The following is a 19,824-nucleotide window of genomic DNA, read 5'->3' on the forward strand; positions in this document are numbered from 1 at the left end:
GATGCTCAAATGAGGTGTGTACATACTACTTATAAAGGAATAACTAGGCTCGAAATGAGAATTGTGAGAATTCAGGATTACATCCATATCTGTACATACAATATATATGGTTCTACATATATATACACACACACACACATAATCTGCTGGAGCTAGGTTGTGGCCAATGGCTGATCACTGCATTAAATGTATTACCAAGTAAGATATGCAGACACCATTACATGGATGTCCATATAGAGGAAGCTACCATAAAAGAGTGAGTCATTTCCAACAGACTTTACTCTTGGTGACGCAGTTGTAAGAAGTGGTTCACTGTCTGTATTGGTTTTGCATCTCACATGACAAATGAATAAATCTAATTTTCCTGCTCAGGCCCCTCTTGCTCAAGATTTAAATACACATTGAATTTTAAGGCCACACTCAATCTCACTGACTCCCAGGAGAACTTTGTGAAAATCGTGAACAACATATTTTTCACTATGCTGGCAATTTTGACAAATCCAAACCAACTCATTCAATCTCCGTAAAATGATGATGAGTTTCTTTCCCACGGTTCATGGAAAACAACTGGAAAACACCCCCCAGCTCCCGTTGCTTTGCATGAAATGTTTCATCTTACTTTCATTACTGATTGATTTTACTGAAAATAAAATTTCAAAACTATAGTAAACTTTGCTAAAGTTAGCAAAATGAAATAATTATTCTTGTCAGAGTGTTATTCCTCCCTGCCTTGTCCCTCAAAGCTTCCTGTTTCAGTGAGAAAGAAAAACTTTCCCAGTTGTGTTCTCAGATGCTTAAACATTTTGCTGGATTGTGGATGCAATCAGTTAATTAGTTAATCAGTTGTTGCTGGTTATGTTTTCTCAATACGATGCGTCTCCTACCAGCTGTGGTATTTCTTGTGCCTGAAAGCTGTGTCGGCAGCACATTTGCGGTTCATCAGCTATTACCCAGGCACTGAGGGGACACATCCTCGTGAGGCACAGTCACAGCCGGCACCTGCAAACAAAGCCAGCAAGCTGGCACAGAGCAACCCACTGCTGCGGAGGGTTTCCACACAGCACACCTTGCCAGCCGTTGATGCTCACACGTCTTCCCTTTTCTTCTGGTGGTGACTGGGGGATGTAATTGAGAGCCGTTTTGTACTTCTTAGCTGCCCAGAGGTAGAAAAGGTCACCACTTGGAAAAGAGGTGACAAAAGCAATTTCAGTGAGGGAAAGATTGTAATCTACCATGTGGTGTGAGGGACTGGGATGCTGCAGGCACTCTCAGCAATCACTGTCACAGCAGTCCTCCCCAGCTCACTCCCACCTGCTCAGCCTCGAATTGCAGCGTTATTAAAGCACCTTGAAGGTGGAGGTGGAAATTCTCAGCCCAGATCACAATTGCTTTGTGGCTGTTGATAGACTTGAGCAACGAAATTAGCCAAAGGAAACTGAGGAAGCATTTGTAAAATGTGTCCTACATTAATATGTACACCAGTGACAGACCGCATGTCCTTCAATTCTTATTTAACCTTGCTCTGGCAAAACTCTCACTGATTTTAAAGAGATTTTTGCCCGAGTGAGACTTGAGAAAGGATCTGCAAATCTAGCTGTGTATGTAACAAGCCAACATGCTGTATTGCTTGAAGATGAAATCTGTAGTGGAAGGCCACTGCTGTGCAAGCTGAAAATTTGATTGTTGGTGGAATGTAAGGTCTGAAAACTCTGAGGGTGTTATTTTCCACTGGAAGGATTTTTTCTTTCAACTCTGGGAGAAACAATTATTTTCTCTCAACAAATCTCTTGTTAATTTGTATGTCTTTGACTGTTGAAGAATGAAGGCAGAGTGAAAGGCACTTGCTCTATCAGTATCCTTAAGGAATTTTCCAGAGAGGCACTCCTCTCACAGTTGCCTCAAGTTTCTATTTCAAGGGAGTCACTAGTAGAGGTAGTGTTACAATTATATTTTCCAGGCTCACACAGGCTGTCTGCTATGACATGTGCATGTGGCCAGATGAGGGAAGGGTGGCTGCTGCAACAAGAGAGGTGTGTAATACAGGTAATGGGAGAAGCGTGAGGAAAGCTCTAAAGGAAGGGTAGGATGGGAGAGGTGATATAGAGCTCCACCGGCCATGGATAATACCCAGGTTTTTCATAGTTTTTATCTCTAGATCTCAAAATACCGTAAAAAGGAGAGGTGAACATTGTTACCTGCATTTCAGAGATGGAGAACAGAGATGTAAGAAAGCAAACTGATTCATGTACCACCTCCCAGCAGGGCAGTGGTGGAGCTCAGAAGAGATTGCAGGTCTCCTAAGCCCCCTCTCTGTGCAATATCATAAGGCCATATTGTGCTCTTCCCGTCACTGCTATGCTTCACAAATGTCTGCAAATCAGACCTTACCACACACACCCATGAGACAGTTAACCCCTGGTAGTTGCATTTTAAAACTGAAAAGTCTGGCAGATAATAGAAGTGACTCGTTCACAGCCACAAAAGGAGTCTGCTTCAGAGAGGAGCTCCAAATTTAGGTGTTCGCTTCTCAACTTCTAGTCAGAGTACACTATTACCTCTGCATTGAGAAACTCTAGCTATTTAAGAAGCCATTTCACACTTTAAAAGAGCACATGACAAGCCTGCATTTGTTTTTCCAGTAAGTCAGTAAGGAAGCGAAGCAATGAGCAGAGAGAAATTATTTTTGGTCACATGAGGGACACAGCTATCTGGATAGTATTTGGCAGCCAAAAAGCAAATTACACGCACATGAGTGTAATGGTCGCGCTTGATTTTGTAGCGCAATAAAAAATGATGAAAATAAAACAAATTCAATTTAACAACTGAAGTCCTTCAGTAGAGGACTATAATACTAGATAAAATGCTGAGCTTACAGATGGAATATATCCACATATGATTCTGTTCACTGCCTCTCTATGAAAAGGGAAAAAAAATTCCAATAGGTTTCTTAATGGAGCTAGCTAGCTGACAGCGAGAGAGAAAAATCAAATATTCACAGAACATCAAAAAAGTCTTTAGAGATAATGACCACAGGTTCAACAAAAGTACTTTCCATTACCTGAATGTGAAGAGGGTTCCCATGTCCAACATAGATAGCAGCTCTGCTTTTGACTTGGGGAAGGAGAGGCGGTAGCGTAGGGTCTCAAAAGCAGGTACAATCAGAGCTTTCTTGGTGTTAGCCAGGTCTAGCTGGATGACGGACTTCCTGGCAAAGAGAAACAACAAATACAAGCAGGAAAATTTTAAACTGAGCAAATCACTTGCCTTTTCAAAGTGAAGAGCAGAGAATGGACAGTTTGATACTGTAAATGTAACTACGGCCCACATCATCTTTTCCCAGGGGTGTTTCATATTTTCCTATCCTTTTGAAGCTGCTGCTCTAAGAGCAGAGAGAACAACCACAGTTCAAAAACAGCTTGCATGTTTGACTGATCAATGCTGTCCTGCATGTCCAGGGGTGCACAGAGCTGAACTAGCACTCTGAGCACGGCAAGTTGACTGCCTCTCTACGAGAAACATAGTTGAATATTACTACTTATGTGGTAAAGAACCACCCAGTCAATGGCAGTCCTAAAAAAATGGCACTTATCCAGGACTCAGTGGGAATTTACAAGGTGAGGAGTCGGAAAACTTGGTTGCATTTCAGGCTAGCTATTCTCTGTGCTGTGCTATGCCATCATACTTGCTTTCTACCTCTGCTTTAGAGCTCTGTGTGTCCTGCAAGGTGAGCGTTTCCTTAACACCAATATGGACCAGATATTTGCCCTCAAGAACAGTTGCCACGATGGTCAGTCTTCGTTCAAGTCAAGGCACAGATCTACTGCAACAGGACACGGTGCAAATTAGCAAAACTCTCAATTTGGAAGCATTTTTTTGAGTATTGTTAATCACGTGCATGGTAGTGCCCAGAGATCAAAGCTCATTTGGGGTTGGCTGTACACGTAGGGCAAAGAGGCTGTTTCTGACAGAGAAGAGCTGTGCGCTGAATGCACTGAGATACCTCTCTTTTCCCCTTCTTTCACTGCAAGATGTTCCATGCAAAGACTGTTTTGGGGTGTGAGAGTGCGTGTGTGCAAATACCGCGTTTTGCACAGCAGGACTCTTCTCCAGACAGGGGCCTTAGGACAACTGCCGCAGGAAACCAACAGCTTAGCAACCTTATACCCTGCCTGCCAGAGGTATTCAGTCTATTCTTTCCTAACAAACTAAAACCCAAAGAAAAAGAAAAAGAAGTTACTTTTCCATCCCCAAACTGAATCTCACTAGGCTTGTCATTAGAAATAACTCTGTCTCGATTTTCCTTTCATTACCTTCATATCTCGTATGAGAAATATGCCTCTCTCATCCTGTCAAAGTCAGTTCCCCTTAACAGGATTCACTGTCCTGACTTTTACGTTACTGCAACAAGCAATCAAGGACAATGTTGACAAGCAGCAAAGTCTACAGTCTTATAAGATGAAGGAATTGGGATCACTGTCATAATAACAGAAGGACCAAACAAACCACTTTTCTAGGCCCAGAATACCTAGAATTCATTTATATTGCCACCAGAGAAAAAGAAGAAGAGCTGGGCTATTTAATAAAATCTGAATTTTAGAGAATTCACACCACCCTATAGGCCTGTTCTATAAAAAGAAATCTGTTCTCAGCGCCTTACTGCAAAGTTTGCATTGTTTAAAGAACCCCTGCCACATTCCAATGAACTTTACACAACTGAAGGATTTTAACAGCATCTTAGTATAACTTTTGTACTTTGTAGCTTCTCCCTCACCATCATTAATGGCCAAGATACCTGCATGTAAATAGATGCCTCCTTCACAATCAGCCACCACAACCTTCCAGAACCATTGAGCAGTGCCAGCATCCAGTCTTTATGGCATTCTTAATGTTTCTTCCCCTTCACACCTTCTCTGAAAGCAGGGGACACTAACATAGTTTCTCTTCCAGCTTCCCAGACTTTCTGGACTTTGTGCAGTCTATCAGCCTTGAGTGGTATTGCTTTGGGTATTCAGTTCTAGGAAGAGGCAGGTAACATTTGCAGCGATGCTGACCCTTTGGGGCTCTGCAAGGAAACAGCAGCTCCCATTTATGGCTGTTACCATCTCTTTGTTTGATGAAGAGTTCAAAAGTCCCAGGCAAAAATGAAGGCCTTGCTGCGCTTGGCACTGTCAAAGAGTGGGGGGACAATCCTGCTCACCAAAGTTCACAGTTTGAAGCTGTACAAAGCTGAAGTAGGGATAGGTATCAAGCAAGGGTAACAGCAGAGACTGTCAGACAGAGCAAGTTGCGTTGAAACTAGTGTTGAACGTGACTCACTTTGTAGGGTACAGGACACAAGCACAAAAATGATGTGGGTATCAACAATCCTTTCTGCACACTCCTTACTCTTGTCATCTGCAAATTTAATATAGGTATCAATGGCAGAACTGTTAGAAAGGATAGATGACAGTACCTTCGTGAAGGAAACCAAAAGGCAGAGGGAACAAACTGATACAAGAGGCTGAAATCACTTGCGCTGTCAAAGGTCAACATGAAAAGTTAGGTAAGTTAAGAGCAGCAGAAGTCTGACAAGAAGATGCTTGTAGTGGATACAGTCAAACACAGAGAACTGGTGGGAGGTACTTCAAGAGCAAAATAAAACAGTGGGATAATCTCTGCAGAAATATTTTCAAGAGGTATGTGAGTATCCGCGGTGCATGTTGGTAAGGTCAAAGTGGAGGGGTTCACTAACACTGAGCTGGGAGTTGAAACATGCTCAGTCAAGAAGTCCAGCAGCACTGACCTCTGAGTAGAATAGCTTGCCTTTGATGTGGACAAGATCACATAAAGGACTAATGTAAGGGGAAGAAGGAATCAGCGCTGACATCCAGGTGGTGAACCTGAATGACAAAAGACAACAAAGGCCATGTAAATTGTGATAAAAGCAGGGAGGATTCAGCAGGGAAAAAACCACCTTCCATATTCATCTGATAACTTGGCTGGTGCTCTGCTCCTTGGACAACCAACTGAAAATCTAATCTCTTCCTGTTAGAAGCAAATCTACTTTTCTTTTCTGTGGGGTGACTTTTTTTCCCTGTTTTTCGTGGAGGTGCCATTTGCTGGTTGACTGGTTCTGTGATACTTGGAATAGGAACATTACCACTATTGGTGTTGCAACACACGTGGAATACAATGTAGGGAATGCATTTCATTATTTTGCAAACTAGCACTGGGTAAATTGTTTAATTCCTGCATTATCCTTATGAGGGCTGTTGTTTGGATTTGGTAATATCGATTCAATATCCATTTTCCTTTATCTGTCCTTTTCTCCCAAGCCCCCAAATATGGATTTTATGAAGAGCTTTCTCTTTGCTAGGGTTGTCCAGGAAACCGTTTCCCAGGCATCTTTGTGTTCAGACCTGATGTATGTCAGATCTGACACAGTGAAGGTTGGGTTAAATTTCTAAATCTACTTATCAACCCTATTTTTAGCAAAGCATGGAAGAAATGAAACTTGAATCAGAAGAATCTCCTCACAAGTTGAATGAACTCCAGCATGTTGATCTCAAGATTTTCATCTCCATAGTCCTTTCCAAAAATTAACACAGAATTCTCATCTTCATGGGGGCATATAGTAATATCATTCCCATTTCTGGAGGACAGAGAAGCTCAGACACAGAAAGGTTAGCAACCTAATCTAAAGCACTAAAAAAAAAAAAAAAAAAAGAAAAGAGTCCATTAATTCAAGTTAACTTCCACCTCCACCATCGGGACTTGGTAAGTGGTTGGTTCGAGATCAACAAATAAATCAGTCATAGAGTTTGTGCTAAGAACTGGAGAGTTGTCAGTCCACTGCTAAATTCATTTGAACGTTCTTCCTCTCTGCAAAAGCAATGAATGCACAGCCTACAAAGGCATCCAACAAATAAAAAACAACAGGCACAACATGAAGTGTCTCTTGCTGAGATGCTGAAGAACAACCAGAACTACTTCACAACTCATGTCACAGGGGACAGGTATAAAACCTGTTGATAGAGCTTGGATGCCAGCTCCCAATTCATGCTAAATGTGTCACCGAAAGCGAAGGACATATTTTACACAAATGTGTCAGGAAAGAACTTTAATGCTAGCTGTGACAACTGTAGATACCCTGTCTAGTTATTTTATGTTAGAAGAACCTTTAGGATGACCCACACACCTTACAGAATGAGCCTTTACCTCTGGGGCAATGTCAAGATGACCTCGGTAACTAATGAAGGAAAGTGACAGAAGACTTTGACTCAGCACAGACCGTGAAAGTGTCTGAGTTTCGTAAACAGGAAATCTTTAAATGACACATTTCTTTTGTCCTTCACAGAACAGTAAGGCAGGACAAAAAGCGGGTTTGATGGAGATGAAAAGCATTGAAATGGTCTTACGTGGCCGCTGTGAAAAAGCTCAATTAGCACAAATCTAAGTGCTAGCAACAGATACTGAGAGGGACAGGTAACCATCAGCTTCTCATTCAAAACTGACTATAAACTTTCATATACAGCACTATCAAAATATGTTGAAAATGTTTTTCAAAACTCCTTTCTTTCTGAGCATATATTGTCTGTAGAGACACAATATACAATGTATGTAAATCAGCAAACTCGCAGTGAGAGGGACTTGCCTGGCTCATCCTGTGCAAAGCGATGCCTGAAACACCACACTATTTCATTTGCTTATGGTTGCTCTATCTGAGGAAATGAAGATGAAAATGTCTGTACATCTCTAACAAACAATCGCTGCCATTCAGATAGATAGCACTAATCAGCTACGGGCAGAGGTGGAGGGAACAGTCAATGCAGAAAGATACAGGGTATCCATATTTAAAATAATCTCACTGCACCTCCCTGCTATTTTGCTCAGAAAAGTCATTATTGAAAAAGCAAAGAAAGCCTCTAGTCCACAGGCAAAAGAATCCAATCCCTTTTTAAAGGGCTGGTATTAGGAGATTAGCAATTTCGTTATTCCCAGGCAATGGCTGTCTGCGCTGTGCATTTAGTCCTATAATACATTATCACTATACAAGAATTATTTCTATGGTTGCAATATCTTAAGAATAGGGTGGTACATCATTCTGTCTTCTCTCTTTGTCCTTTCAGTGCTGGCTCCCATCAGTGCACTGCGAAGCAGCATGGAGGAACAAGTTGGTTTTTTTAGTACTACATGCCAGTATCAACATCTGCTATCCTTACTGTGTCCAGCATCGATCTGAAGAAATGTAACAGTGTGCAACACTAACATCAAAGAACAGAAAAACTAACAACAACTGTCCCTACATGTATCTCGAGACAGTTAATGTGTGCAAGGGACAGAAGTATTTTGGAATCCTCATGGCACAAGTCAAAAAGAAATATCCCTAAAATAAGTGGGAAACAAGCCGACACGGTGTGATAAAACTTCCGTGATATTATTGAAATCCAGCATCTTAAAAGCCATAGTGAAATTGGCCCCATACATGCATGCAGAAATTGAAAAAGGCAATTAATTCTCCACATGAGGGAGAAGTGAGAAGATGCTTACTGAGTTGTTAAACCTGAAACAAAGGAATTCTTCCATAAGTTTACAATACTGGAAGGTGTATTTCCCTTTACACTCCAAAACCCCGGGCCTATGGACTGAAAGGAATCACCTGCAGGCAGACCCTCACTAGTATACTTTGATCAACTGTTGCCAAATTAGAACAGAGATGAAAACCAAAACTGGTCAGGACTAAGCAACTGAAATTCTCCTGTCTGGCCACAGGGTGTCCTCCTTGCTCTATGCTTTGGTCTCAGATGACCAGCCTCTGTGGGGGAAAAAGGTCTTTATTAAAAAAAGCTCAGTTAATGGATCAGAGGTCTGTAGTTTGCTCAGCCCAACCTGCTCATATTCATTATGATACAATACACACTGAGGTTACTCTTCCCAGTTCCCCTATACTAATTATTTTGCCTAGACAGGTGCTGGTGTTGCAGTCATATTTTTGAGCTGTTCAGACTATCACCCTCTTTTCAAGACGGGGATCCGGATTAAGAGTGTGTCACAGGGACAACAAGTTCAGTAATGCTTTGCATGTTTTTTCTGTCACTGACATTAAGAACTAGGAATGTTTAAGGAAATCGCCCGGTTCACAGTTCTGCTAATACAGGATGCGCTTGCACCTTTAATAATACTTAGTCCAGTTCACTTTTCAAATTGATTCTTCTGCTGCTCTGAGGGAATTATTCTGATGGCTAACAGGGCTCACATTTAGACCTGAGTTTCTTCTTTCATAACCGTATTGTTTTACTTCCAGTTACAGTCCCTTCCTCTACCCTAAAAATTCTTGTGCCTTGCTGGGCATTGTCACACTTTGAACATGTCTAAGCTGCCTCTTTCAGATCTGCTCAAACTGCATTGTTTTGGGAATGCGTGAGAAGGGTGAGGTGTGGAGGGGCTGAAAAGAGGAGTGACAGTGGGAATCCCTCCACTGTCCATTTACCTGAGGTACTCGTAGAGTCCATACATGGGCAAGAAGTCAATGTCGGACAGAAACATGTATGGTGTGCTGATATGCTTCATGGCCACATTCCTTAGAAGATTCACAGGGTAGAACTGGCCCTCCTTGTACACGATATGGTAGCCGACATTGTGGCGGCTCATAAGTACTTCTGAGCCCTGGGCGTAGCGCAGAAATTGCTGGGCTTCTGCATCAGAAAGATAGAGTGCCAGACTGATTGGACCTTCCCAGTGTTTGCAGATGGCTTCAAGCATCTGGAGCCTGAAAGAGGAAGGGTGAGAATAAGAAAAGACTGTTTCTCTGTGTGGGACTCTTTGCCTGGGTTCATCGGATCAAATGCAGGTATCTATCTCTAAGTGAGACAGACCGGGGTCACTTCACATGCTGTAGAAAGCAATAAATATTTTTATGGCACAATTCATCTCATCTAAGTTGATGTCTCCTTCTGGACAGATGGACTGCGCCTGAGATATGCCTACTTCTCTCCACTGAATACAAGGGAGCCTAAAATGGTCCTAGCTCAGATACACGCATCCACAACTGAGACGTGTAAAGCTAGTTGAAATCAAGACCATCCTTTCTGCCTAAAACATTGATGCTGCAGGAAAACCCACATGGACGATGGGACTTCATCTGATGGGAGCTCTGAGCAGTTGCAGGGATCTGTCCATGTGGATCTACTTACAGGATAAGGGTCTTGTAACCTTAAATAGTGTCTACTGCCCAGTTCACACTTCAGGTCAAGCTGTTCTCACACACTAACATACTACAGTGCTCTTCAACAAGCTTGTGGAGGAGAAAGGTGTACAGACCAACAGATCATTTTACCTCCTGTTTAGGAAAACGTTCCCCAATTTTTTGCAAGGCAGTTAGTCAGATCTTAAAAGCTGTTAAAAGTGATAGGTCCAGGGAATACTGACTTATACGAACATTTGCATTGACTAGAAGAAGACGCAGTGTCAGGGAAAGGGCAAAAGGTCGACGGATCGATAGAAATGGGTTTTGCTATGTGTAGGGAGTAAGGAGAGAAGGAGGGAGAGACATAGCATTGCTGTGGAATATCAAAAGAACATTTCAGACAAAACCATCAATTAAAGCACTTATTTGTGTATGTTTTAGCATTATTTCAAATTTCATTAAATCATTTTTAAAATGGGTTATATCAATGTATATTTTTTAAAACTTCCAGCAGTTACAACACTGCTGATGAAAACGACAACAAAAGATCTCATACACAAACATAAATCAAACCCAGCCTGGTCAAAATCATTTAAGCACTTTGGGTAATTTATAGATTAGAGATTAAGACATGCCACCCAAAAATACAGCAAGGACTGATTACAAAGCCTCTTGAGTTAATACAAACGGAAATGAATCTATGCAGCCTAGCCAGATATTCTATTAAAAATTAAGAAGAGTAGACTATGCAACATGATTATCTTCTCTCCCTTCCAAATCCACATTACTAGATTTTCCCTATTAATATTTATGCAGAAGAAAAGTTTTCTGCATCGTCGTAATCAGAGAAAATAATTTCCCCCTCCTACTATCTCCCTAAGCTTTGCAGCAGAAAGGAATGATATACTCATACCAGCAAACACATATTCTGATTTAACATTAATAGCTTTTTCCTGCATTTCTGAATGATTGTGATGACATCGAAGACGATATAATAATTTTTTCTTAGGTATGAGATATTACCTTTACTCATCTACACCTGGTACATTATTTTCTTTTTATCTATTATTGAAACAAAGGTTATTATCAGCCTGAAACATACAGCCGAATTAGAAACACAAATCGATAAAAAGGATCTAAAAAATATGTGAAGGCTTTAGGTTTTTGATTTTACAAATAATAAATAGAGAAAAATACTTTTCTTTTTTTTTTTTTTTTTTTCGAAGACGATATAATAATTTTTTCTTAGGTATGAGATATTACCTTTACTCATCTACACCTGGTACATTATTTTCTTTTTATCTATTATTGAAACAAAGGTTATTATCAGCCTGAAACATACAGCCGAATTAGAAACACAAATCGATAAAAAGGATCTAAAAAATATGTGAAGGCTTTAGGTTTTTGATTTTACAAATAATAAATAGAGAAAAATTTTTTTTTTTTTTTTTTTTTTTTTTTGGCTTTTTTCCCAACATAGTGAAAACCTATTAATCAGGAGACTCCAGTTCATCAGCACTCAGAGTTAGGGCAGCCTTTTCAAAATGGAATACTTGCCTAGCAAGAAATTAAGCAAAATGCCTTTCAAGGACTCAAAGCAGTGGACAAACAACATACATAACTTATTTAAATGGTACACCTGATAATGGCTGCAAAGCTTTTCACTATAGTTAAGTGGGAACTGGGTTTTGCTGGTATAAATTTCCAGCTGGACAGCTTAGAGCCCTTCAGAATACTCCATTTTGCTGCATTGTTCTCATTGACAGGCTCCACTTCCATGAGTTTGATACAGGGACTGCTGGGTGATGCTCCATAATCTACTCTCTGCAGGTTGTTACAATAGCCTTCCTTGACCATACAACTTAGAATTATGAGTTTCTAAGCACAACATTTTTGTTAGCGTTCTTGAGGAATGCATTCTCTTAAAGACTCTAAAGAAAATAAATATACTCCTGTACTGCATAATAATGAGGTCATCACTTAGTTGGCATTTTTTTTAAGGGTCAAGAGAATTCTGCTGGAATTCAATAGTTTTGTGAGATTATTTGTTTTCACTTTTCTTCTTAAGAATACTCAACCAATATACAACTCATTCTCACCCAGATTTTAATCAGTGTAATGCCTATCCTGTCTTTCCTTGTCCACATCCTGATCTCACATTTTTGTAACTCCCACTCTGATTGCTGAGCCCCAGGAAAATACTGTGTGTTTAAAAAGGCTGCCTAGCCAAAACATGCATGAAAACCAGAGTGGTGCGACAAAACCATTACTCAAGAAAATTTCAAATCAGTCTAAAAGGTGACAATTAACCAGTAATGAAGAACACTGAACAAAGTCCGTCTCAAAGCTTCTATCTAAAGACGTTAATGTCAGCTGCTAAACTGCATCCCTGTCTTCCATTCCCCAAGCCTATAGCACAGGCAAACATAAGCCTGTCATGATAGTCGTGTCAGTCTCATCTCCAATAGGACTATAAGTGGAGACACTGGGAGTTGCTTTTTTGCCTTTCCTCATCTAGGATGATCACTTGAAAGAACGATGCAGGAATGTAGTGCATAACACATTGTTTATGTGCATGTCATCTTACATCTGAGACACTATTCTTAAAAGTCTACAGCTACGCTGGAGGAGTTTAACAAAAGTAGTTTAAAGAAGATACAAAAAAAAAATAAGGCAGTAACTGAAAGATGTGAAAGAAAACAAAGCAGCTAAACAGTTCTTTGGTATGATATTATTTATTGATTTTAGCTGAAAGAAAGTATTTCCAACTCAAATCAATAATTTATAGCAACACACCAACGAAGTAGGGAAGATTTTTCCTGCACAGTATCAGGAGGGCTTTTCTTCCTGAATAAAAATGTGTGGTTCTGTCTATCAATAAAAACATGTGCCCCAGTGAGGATCCAGAAAGGGAAACAGATGCTCAGACTTTGCATCAGTGCCAGTGAATCAGCACTGAGCCCCAGCTCATTCTTTTGAATTAAATTCTGGGGGGAAAATATACCATGTGCACACACCAGCTTTACTAATTTACTGTGGCACTTGCTCAGGGTCTGGCTTAATTTATTTCTTTAGTTTTTGACTCAAAGGTTTGTGAACATTTAAGAAATGTTTCCTCAATTAAAAATCAATAGAACAGACACTGATGCGCACAGCAAATCATAACACAATGTGCAGGATGCAGTGCTGAGGCACTAGCGAAACAGAACAGCCCTCCTTCATTCGTGTTTATTTTTAAAGCAGGCTGTAAATATTCTGTTCATCTGAATTCCTCTGACCCTCCTGGAACACTGCTGACCTTCCACTGGTGTAGCAGTGGTGGTATTCACAGGTCATGTTGTATTATGTATGTGCTCCACTAAATGAAATATCAGTTGCTGGCTAATATTCAAGGAGTTCTGACCTGTTTTGTAACTCACTCCGACAGCAGTAACTACAAAGTCTGGACTAGATTCCAACTGAGAAGCAGGAGGAAAAAGGAGACTGACAACTCAAAATTTCATAAAGCTGGCTGATCCGGACTGCACTTTCAGAGCTTCTGAAAAATGACAACTAATTGCAATGGTGGGAATCAGAAAGGTGCAAGTGGAACTTGTCATGAAATGGATTTTTCTTCCCAACTGAAATACCAGTTAAATTACACTTTACATCAGAACTGAAAGTTGAAAAGAGTTAAACTAGAAATGTTATTCGGAAAATCAACATTTGTATGAAAATGCAATGACTCCTCTCAAAAGGAGATTTTTTGTTTCACACTAGTACATTAAAAATAGGGTTTTTTTCAACTTCCCAATTTGAAACGGAAATGTTTAGTTTTGATTTTTACTACAAGAAAAATCACTAATGGAAATTTTCTGCACGGAAAATGCCAATGAAAGCAAAACTGACACTGTCTAATGAGGAAATACTGTGTGTAAAAACTTGGTCAGCTTGCCTAAGTCTATTACAAACACCTTCTGTTTTTTCTAAGTTTCCACAAAACTCCATGAACTAACAATGCCTGACAATCCTGACAAGTAACAACTCCTGCACTTCCAGTATTCAGCCTCTCACGAACTCTACCCACACTTCAGCACTGCAGAGCTGAAGTCTGGATGCATGTGAGTTATCTATATGTGCTACTCCTAAGTCAAGAAAATTCTTACAGTAAGACATCCAAGTTTCTAGCAAAGTAAATTTTTTCTCTCCCCAAAGTATTACATAGTTGGATTTCTCTGTAAGAAAATATTCATTGTCCCACGCTTCCAGATGAACAAGAGATTTTCCCTACCTGTCCATTGAAAGCTGAGCCACCAGCGTTACATCGGTATTGTCTGAAGCAGGCTCGTATTCATAATGTAGAAAATACAAATGAGTGCGATGGACGGTGAAACGTTCTCGACGAAATTCATAGCATAAGTCATCCTCATCCAGCTCAGACAGCTGCTTCTGGAGCTGTAAAGAAAGAGTGGACATAAAGATAAGTTCTTTCTAATTATTTTAGCAAATCAGGAAGAATGAGGAGGTTGGTAACATGCAGCACGATGCGATGGGGAGTGCAAGTAGAACATACAGAGTAGCAGGATTTTCCCAAGCCTCACTCCTTGAAGTCACTGGACAAGAGATTGGAAGAAAGCACTTGTAAGTAAACTGATAAGGCAGACAGACCATTGTATTATTGTCTCTGTATATTGTATATATTATCTGTATTACATACTTTCGTCATCCAGACTAGCAATGAAACAGTGAACAATCACAATTTTAATAATTGCCAAGTTTCAACATTAACACTCCAACATGATGCATAATGTCATTTCTTATTAGCAGCTGTATTTCAAACCACCCGTAGACATACAGCTTCAGCAGACAAGACTCAGCAGCAGATTAAGCCTGTACGCTGGGCTGAGCAATTCCCGTTCTGCGCCTTCTATTGGAGAATAATAACTGCTGCTAGCAGCATGGACAGACAGCTGGAAAAGTAACATCTTTAACTGATCATTACTCCGTCTCTTGAGACTTATGTATCTGAGCCAGTTCAATTTTGCAATGAAAATAGTCTTTCAACTGCAGTGGTGCCAGAACTAAGCCTACACTTTTAGCGGGATTTGTGCTTCTGGATACCTAGTTTGAGAAATCCAAAGGATGGCAGATTAGCGAAGAACAGGTATTTTTTTGGCTCCCTTGGAAACCAAGCCCCATCAAAGTCAAAATGGGCATCTCAAAGCAATCCAATCCTGAGTCACTTAGACATGTAGCTTTAAGAGAGTAAAAGTTTGGCTCTGTGGAAAGGTGGAAGAGAAAAATTGAAGAAATGTCTGTGCAGCTGACCAATTCCAACCTCAAACGATACTATTTTAAAGCCAAACATCTGGCTAGGTTATTTAAGATGCATTCATTTAAAAGGAAAATTCAGTCATACGTGCTGTAAAATGTACTACAAAATGTAACAAATATGAAATTATACATAGTCTTAACACATCAAGTAGAGTTCCATTTCCGTTGCTCTAAAATGTAGGTTATTAATAAATATATTGTTTTTATATTTTATTTCTTAAAAGCATTCTATAAGCATATTTATCAGTAAATAAGAAAAGCATTCACTTCATAGGAAGTGAACATTGCAAGTTTTGATAAAAATCACAGTGCATAGTTTCATGCAACAAACAGATTATTGAATTATAGACATTTATTTAGATTTAAAACCCTCTACTTTTGTCCTGTTCGGAATGATTTAATGTAATAGTTTTAACACCATCTCTAAGAAAAAAAAAAAGGAAAATGTAGGTGTTTCTTGTTCTAATACTGTGTTACGAAGAAGAGCTGTTCTTGGAACTATAAGCATAATGGCTGCCATCAACAATAATGCTTACAGCTGAATGTTTTCCTGTGAAGGCTGATGGAATAATTCCTGATATTTTCCTGTACATCACTCTATAATCTTCTTTTGAATAATGGAAATACCTCCTTTGATTTCAATGAGTTTTGGATCAGGTGCTCATTCTTCTGTGCTATTGTTCTGCACAGATCTCCAAACATCTCTTAAGACTGCTTTTAGAAAGATGAGAGTCTGAATTTTGACAAATCTTTACTCAGGCAAAAATTCTATTGACATCAAGATCTCTTTTGGTGGAACAGAAATCAGGAGTTCTTTTATGTATTCTTGGAGTTTCATTCATTCTGCCTTACAAATCATCATTCAGCTGAGCCTATACATTATTCTCCACACTCAAACAATATTTGAATTAAACCCAATATTTACAACAATGACTAGAAAGAATATTGTATCTTTCTGTTTCTTCCTTGAAAAGAGACATTAGTACGCCCTTAACAGAATTATCAAGCAGATGATTGAAATTTAAATGGTTAAAACAATAGCAAAGCACATTTCAGGAATACCTTACTATCCTGCTGTATGTACAAATGACCAGGCTAGAAATTTGGAATTGCACAGCATCTATTAACCAGGCAGTTACCAAATGATTATCAGATTACATTCGAGTTGCAAGCTAAGAGGACATACATACTTAATTATGAGTTACAGAATAACGTTTTGGGCTAAATTATGGCTTTGTGTACTACAGAGACCTGGGTGAGGGAAGAGGAGAATTCACAGCTTCTTACAGGCCCCAGTATTTTGATGGTAAAACTCACCGAGTCACAAAGTTGGTGACACAGGTGAGGGAGAGCAGCCAATAGCAGAAGATTCCTTCTGCTAAAGGGAAAGGGCAACCTTGTTCTTTCCACTTCATTTCTTAGGGTCGGGATTTTCCCTGTCCTGTCAGACTTTTTCTGAGCCTGAAGCTATGCTGATAGTCTCTGAGGTTCTCCCTGTCACTTCCCATGACTCATGCTCAGTACTCTATGTAGTGTTGGGACCCAAGAGAAGAGATGAGATGGCTGTGTGCACCCCAGCACCCTCCACCCAAGTGCAGGCAGGCTGCCAGGGGGAAGCCCAAGCACAGGCTGTCTGAGAGCCCTGGCTAATATGTGGGCACCACTTGACAAGATCAGACACGCAGCTCCACCAGCACTTTGCAGGAATACTTGTCCATTCCTTGCCTGCTCATACCATGAGCCTGAACTGCTAGGCAGCCTTAGGAACCCATGCTCTACAGGCTCAAACACAGCTTACTTAAGGTGTGCTCCTTCGGGTAGGACAACCAGCACAGGACAGGCTGCGATTTGGCCTGTAGTATTGTCACTGCACATGTGGCAAGCAGTCTGCGTTAAGGATGGGCTTATCCTGCAATGCTGAGGCAACAGGCACTGGAAAGCAGTAACATGTGATTATCCATATGAAAACTCCTCTCCTATTGGAAGCAATGCCGGACACACTAGGCACTCTGGATTTGGTCCAGCAAAACCCATAAGCTCACAAACTATGTCAATGAAGTTTAATGTGGACAAATTATCAGGACTAACAGCTGGGTGATGCACAGCTTTATGCAGTTTAAGAGCTCTTTTCCTCTCTCACGTTCTTTGTTCCCCCCGTTCATCTATACATTCAGATACCCGTGCCCCAGTATCACATAAACATACAAAGGCTGCTTCCTCTTTACTATGAAGAGACACAGAATCTACAAATGCATATTGCATGCAGTCGTATGCCATTTTTGCACACATATTTAAAATGAGAAGGTTAAGGATGCACAACATTCAAAAGACAAGGAACTGACTAAGACAGACACATATATATCCTTAAATTTATCTCTTTCTGAGTTACCTCATATTATTTTTCACTTATATGATCACATAAAATTTCTCCAATCCAATTATCTACAGCATGCATATTGCATTATTTACAAAAAAGAACATGTATCTTCGTTTAAGGTTTGCTCCCACATATCTTCTTGAAAAGATGGGTTTATAATGGCAATACTGACATATCTATGCAAACAGATGTTTCCTTAAACACAGTGCACCATCAAAATAAGGACCTTAATATCAGCTGGATTTGAAAAAAAGATGGCACTCCTATTATGGACCCCTCCATTACACTTATAACAATATGCCCAATACAGCAAAGACTTCTCAGCTTTAGAGTAACAGCATGTATTCTCGTAAGCGAGTACCCGCTTAGCATAAGATTCACTGTTTCTACAAGATTTTCAATGCTAAGGCTACTTGCCACTGAACATGCGGGAAACGTCACCTCTAGGAAGCACTCCCACCGCTGAAAAATGTATTCTTTTCAGACTGTGTATGGTAATGTTCTCTTAGGAAATACTGTAGTGGGAAACAAGTGCTTTCATTAGCATCATGATGGTACTTGTTTAAAAAATAAAAATGGCAGCCATGACATGGATAATGCCAAAACAAAAAGAAAAATACATTAAAAACCATATGCTAAGTTACTTCTCTGGACAACCAGCTGTGGCAAGTGATCAGACGTCATCTCAGGAAAAGTAATCTTTGAAGCTAGGCTGGCCAGAGAGGCACAGGCAGGGCAGAAGGTATTAAACTCTATCATAAATCGTCATGATTTACCAGGTCTACTTGTCTGACTAATACATTTGTATGAGATGAGGTGGTGTTTGCTACCCATGTGATAGATGGCAGACCCATATGATACATGGCACACAACGTGTACCCTTCACCAGCGAACTGGTTAGTCTGCTCATAAATCTCCCTTCCTAAGGCTGTTCCTAGTGTAAGCAAATTTGTGATTGGCTTTGTTTTTGTTTTTTTTTTTTTTTTAACTGCCATGTGACAAAAACAATTTCATCCCACCAAAATCTACAGGATTTCATCTCAGACGAGATCAATGCAAAATCCAGGATCAGTGTATTTTCTTAGGGATTAGCAATATTTAAAAAAAACACCAAACAACAGTGTTTTGTGTCTAGAGACTATTTAGATCTCGGGGAAGGGGATGAAAACCCTAATGCAGGCATTTGTCTCTCATCAGGTGTTTAAAGTGAGATGAGATGACACTGGGCTTAAGTCACTCACTCAGTCACTCACTATCATGCTAACACAAGAGGAACTGAGCAGCTCAGATGAAAACATTTAACTTTCAGATCATCTTTCCTTCTCCCAAGTGTGCACAGTTAAGATTCATAGCACACAATCAACTCAGCTTAGCCACTGAGATGAAAACCAACACCAGCCCAGGATGAAACTATAATCTGGTTATAAACTGCAGCAGTTTCATTTCCTCCTGCGTAGCTGTCCCAGTTCCCACCAGTAGGCAATTTGGATTGCAACATTTAGCACTTTCAAAGTGTGTGAATTAACTGTTGCCTTTAGCACAGCATAAACAAAGCAGATGATGAAGGAGGGAGGAAAAAGCATTCACTGAGTCTTGTTTGGGATGACCTACATAAAGTACTTCTGGCTTCTCCAATGATTAGTAATAAAAGCCAGACTAATCCCATGTCAATTAAACCTTTATTCCTCCCATGCCATAAAATTTTTTACACTTGCTGTGGGTCAAATTGAGCCTTCTGTTAAACAAAGCTGTGCTAAGGACAAAGAGGATAGTGTCTAAGCAAGCCTACCTAGCAAGAGAAATTTTGCTGCTAGTAGCTAAAAGTAGCTAATACTCCTGCTAAATGGAAGTAATGGCTTATCTTGACTGCAAATAATCAACACAATTAAGAACCCAATTTTTAGGCAGGCATAACAGATAGTTCTGTCTATATATGGAGTACAACTCCCCTTGATCTCAGCTGCAGATG

The 19,824-nt window shown here is 40.1% G+C and overlaps 1 protein-coding gene across 1 annotated transcript in view; it reads right to left on the reverse strand.

The window, feature by feature from the left end:
• The window catches only part of LARGE (like-glycosyltransferase), a 201,806-nt gene that overhangs the window by 7,051 nt on the left and 174,931 nt on the right, over positions 1–19,824 (reverse strand). Inside the window, exons 10-12 of the mRNA XM_009881984.1 lie at positions 14,436–14,599; positions 9,470–9,748; positions 3,059–3,205 (exon numbers count right to left, since the gene is read on the reverse strand). Of these exons, the coding sequence (XP_009880286.1) occupies positions 3,059–3,205; positions 9,470–9,748; positions 14,436–14,599 (590 nt within the window). The remainder of the gene's footprint in view (positions 1–3,058; positions 3,206–9,469; positions 9,749–14,435; positions 14,600–19,824) is intronic.

This window comes from Charadrius vociferus, unplaced genomic scaffold (assembly GCF_000708025.1).
Source record: "Charadrius vociferus isolate BGI_N301 unplaced genomic scaffold, ASM70802v2 scaffold883, whole genome shotgun sequence".
Classification (NCBI taxonomy): Eukaryota; Metazoa; Chordata; class Aves; order Charadriiformes; family Charadriidae; genus Charadrius; species Charadrius vociferus.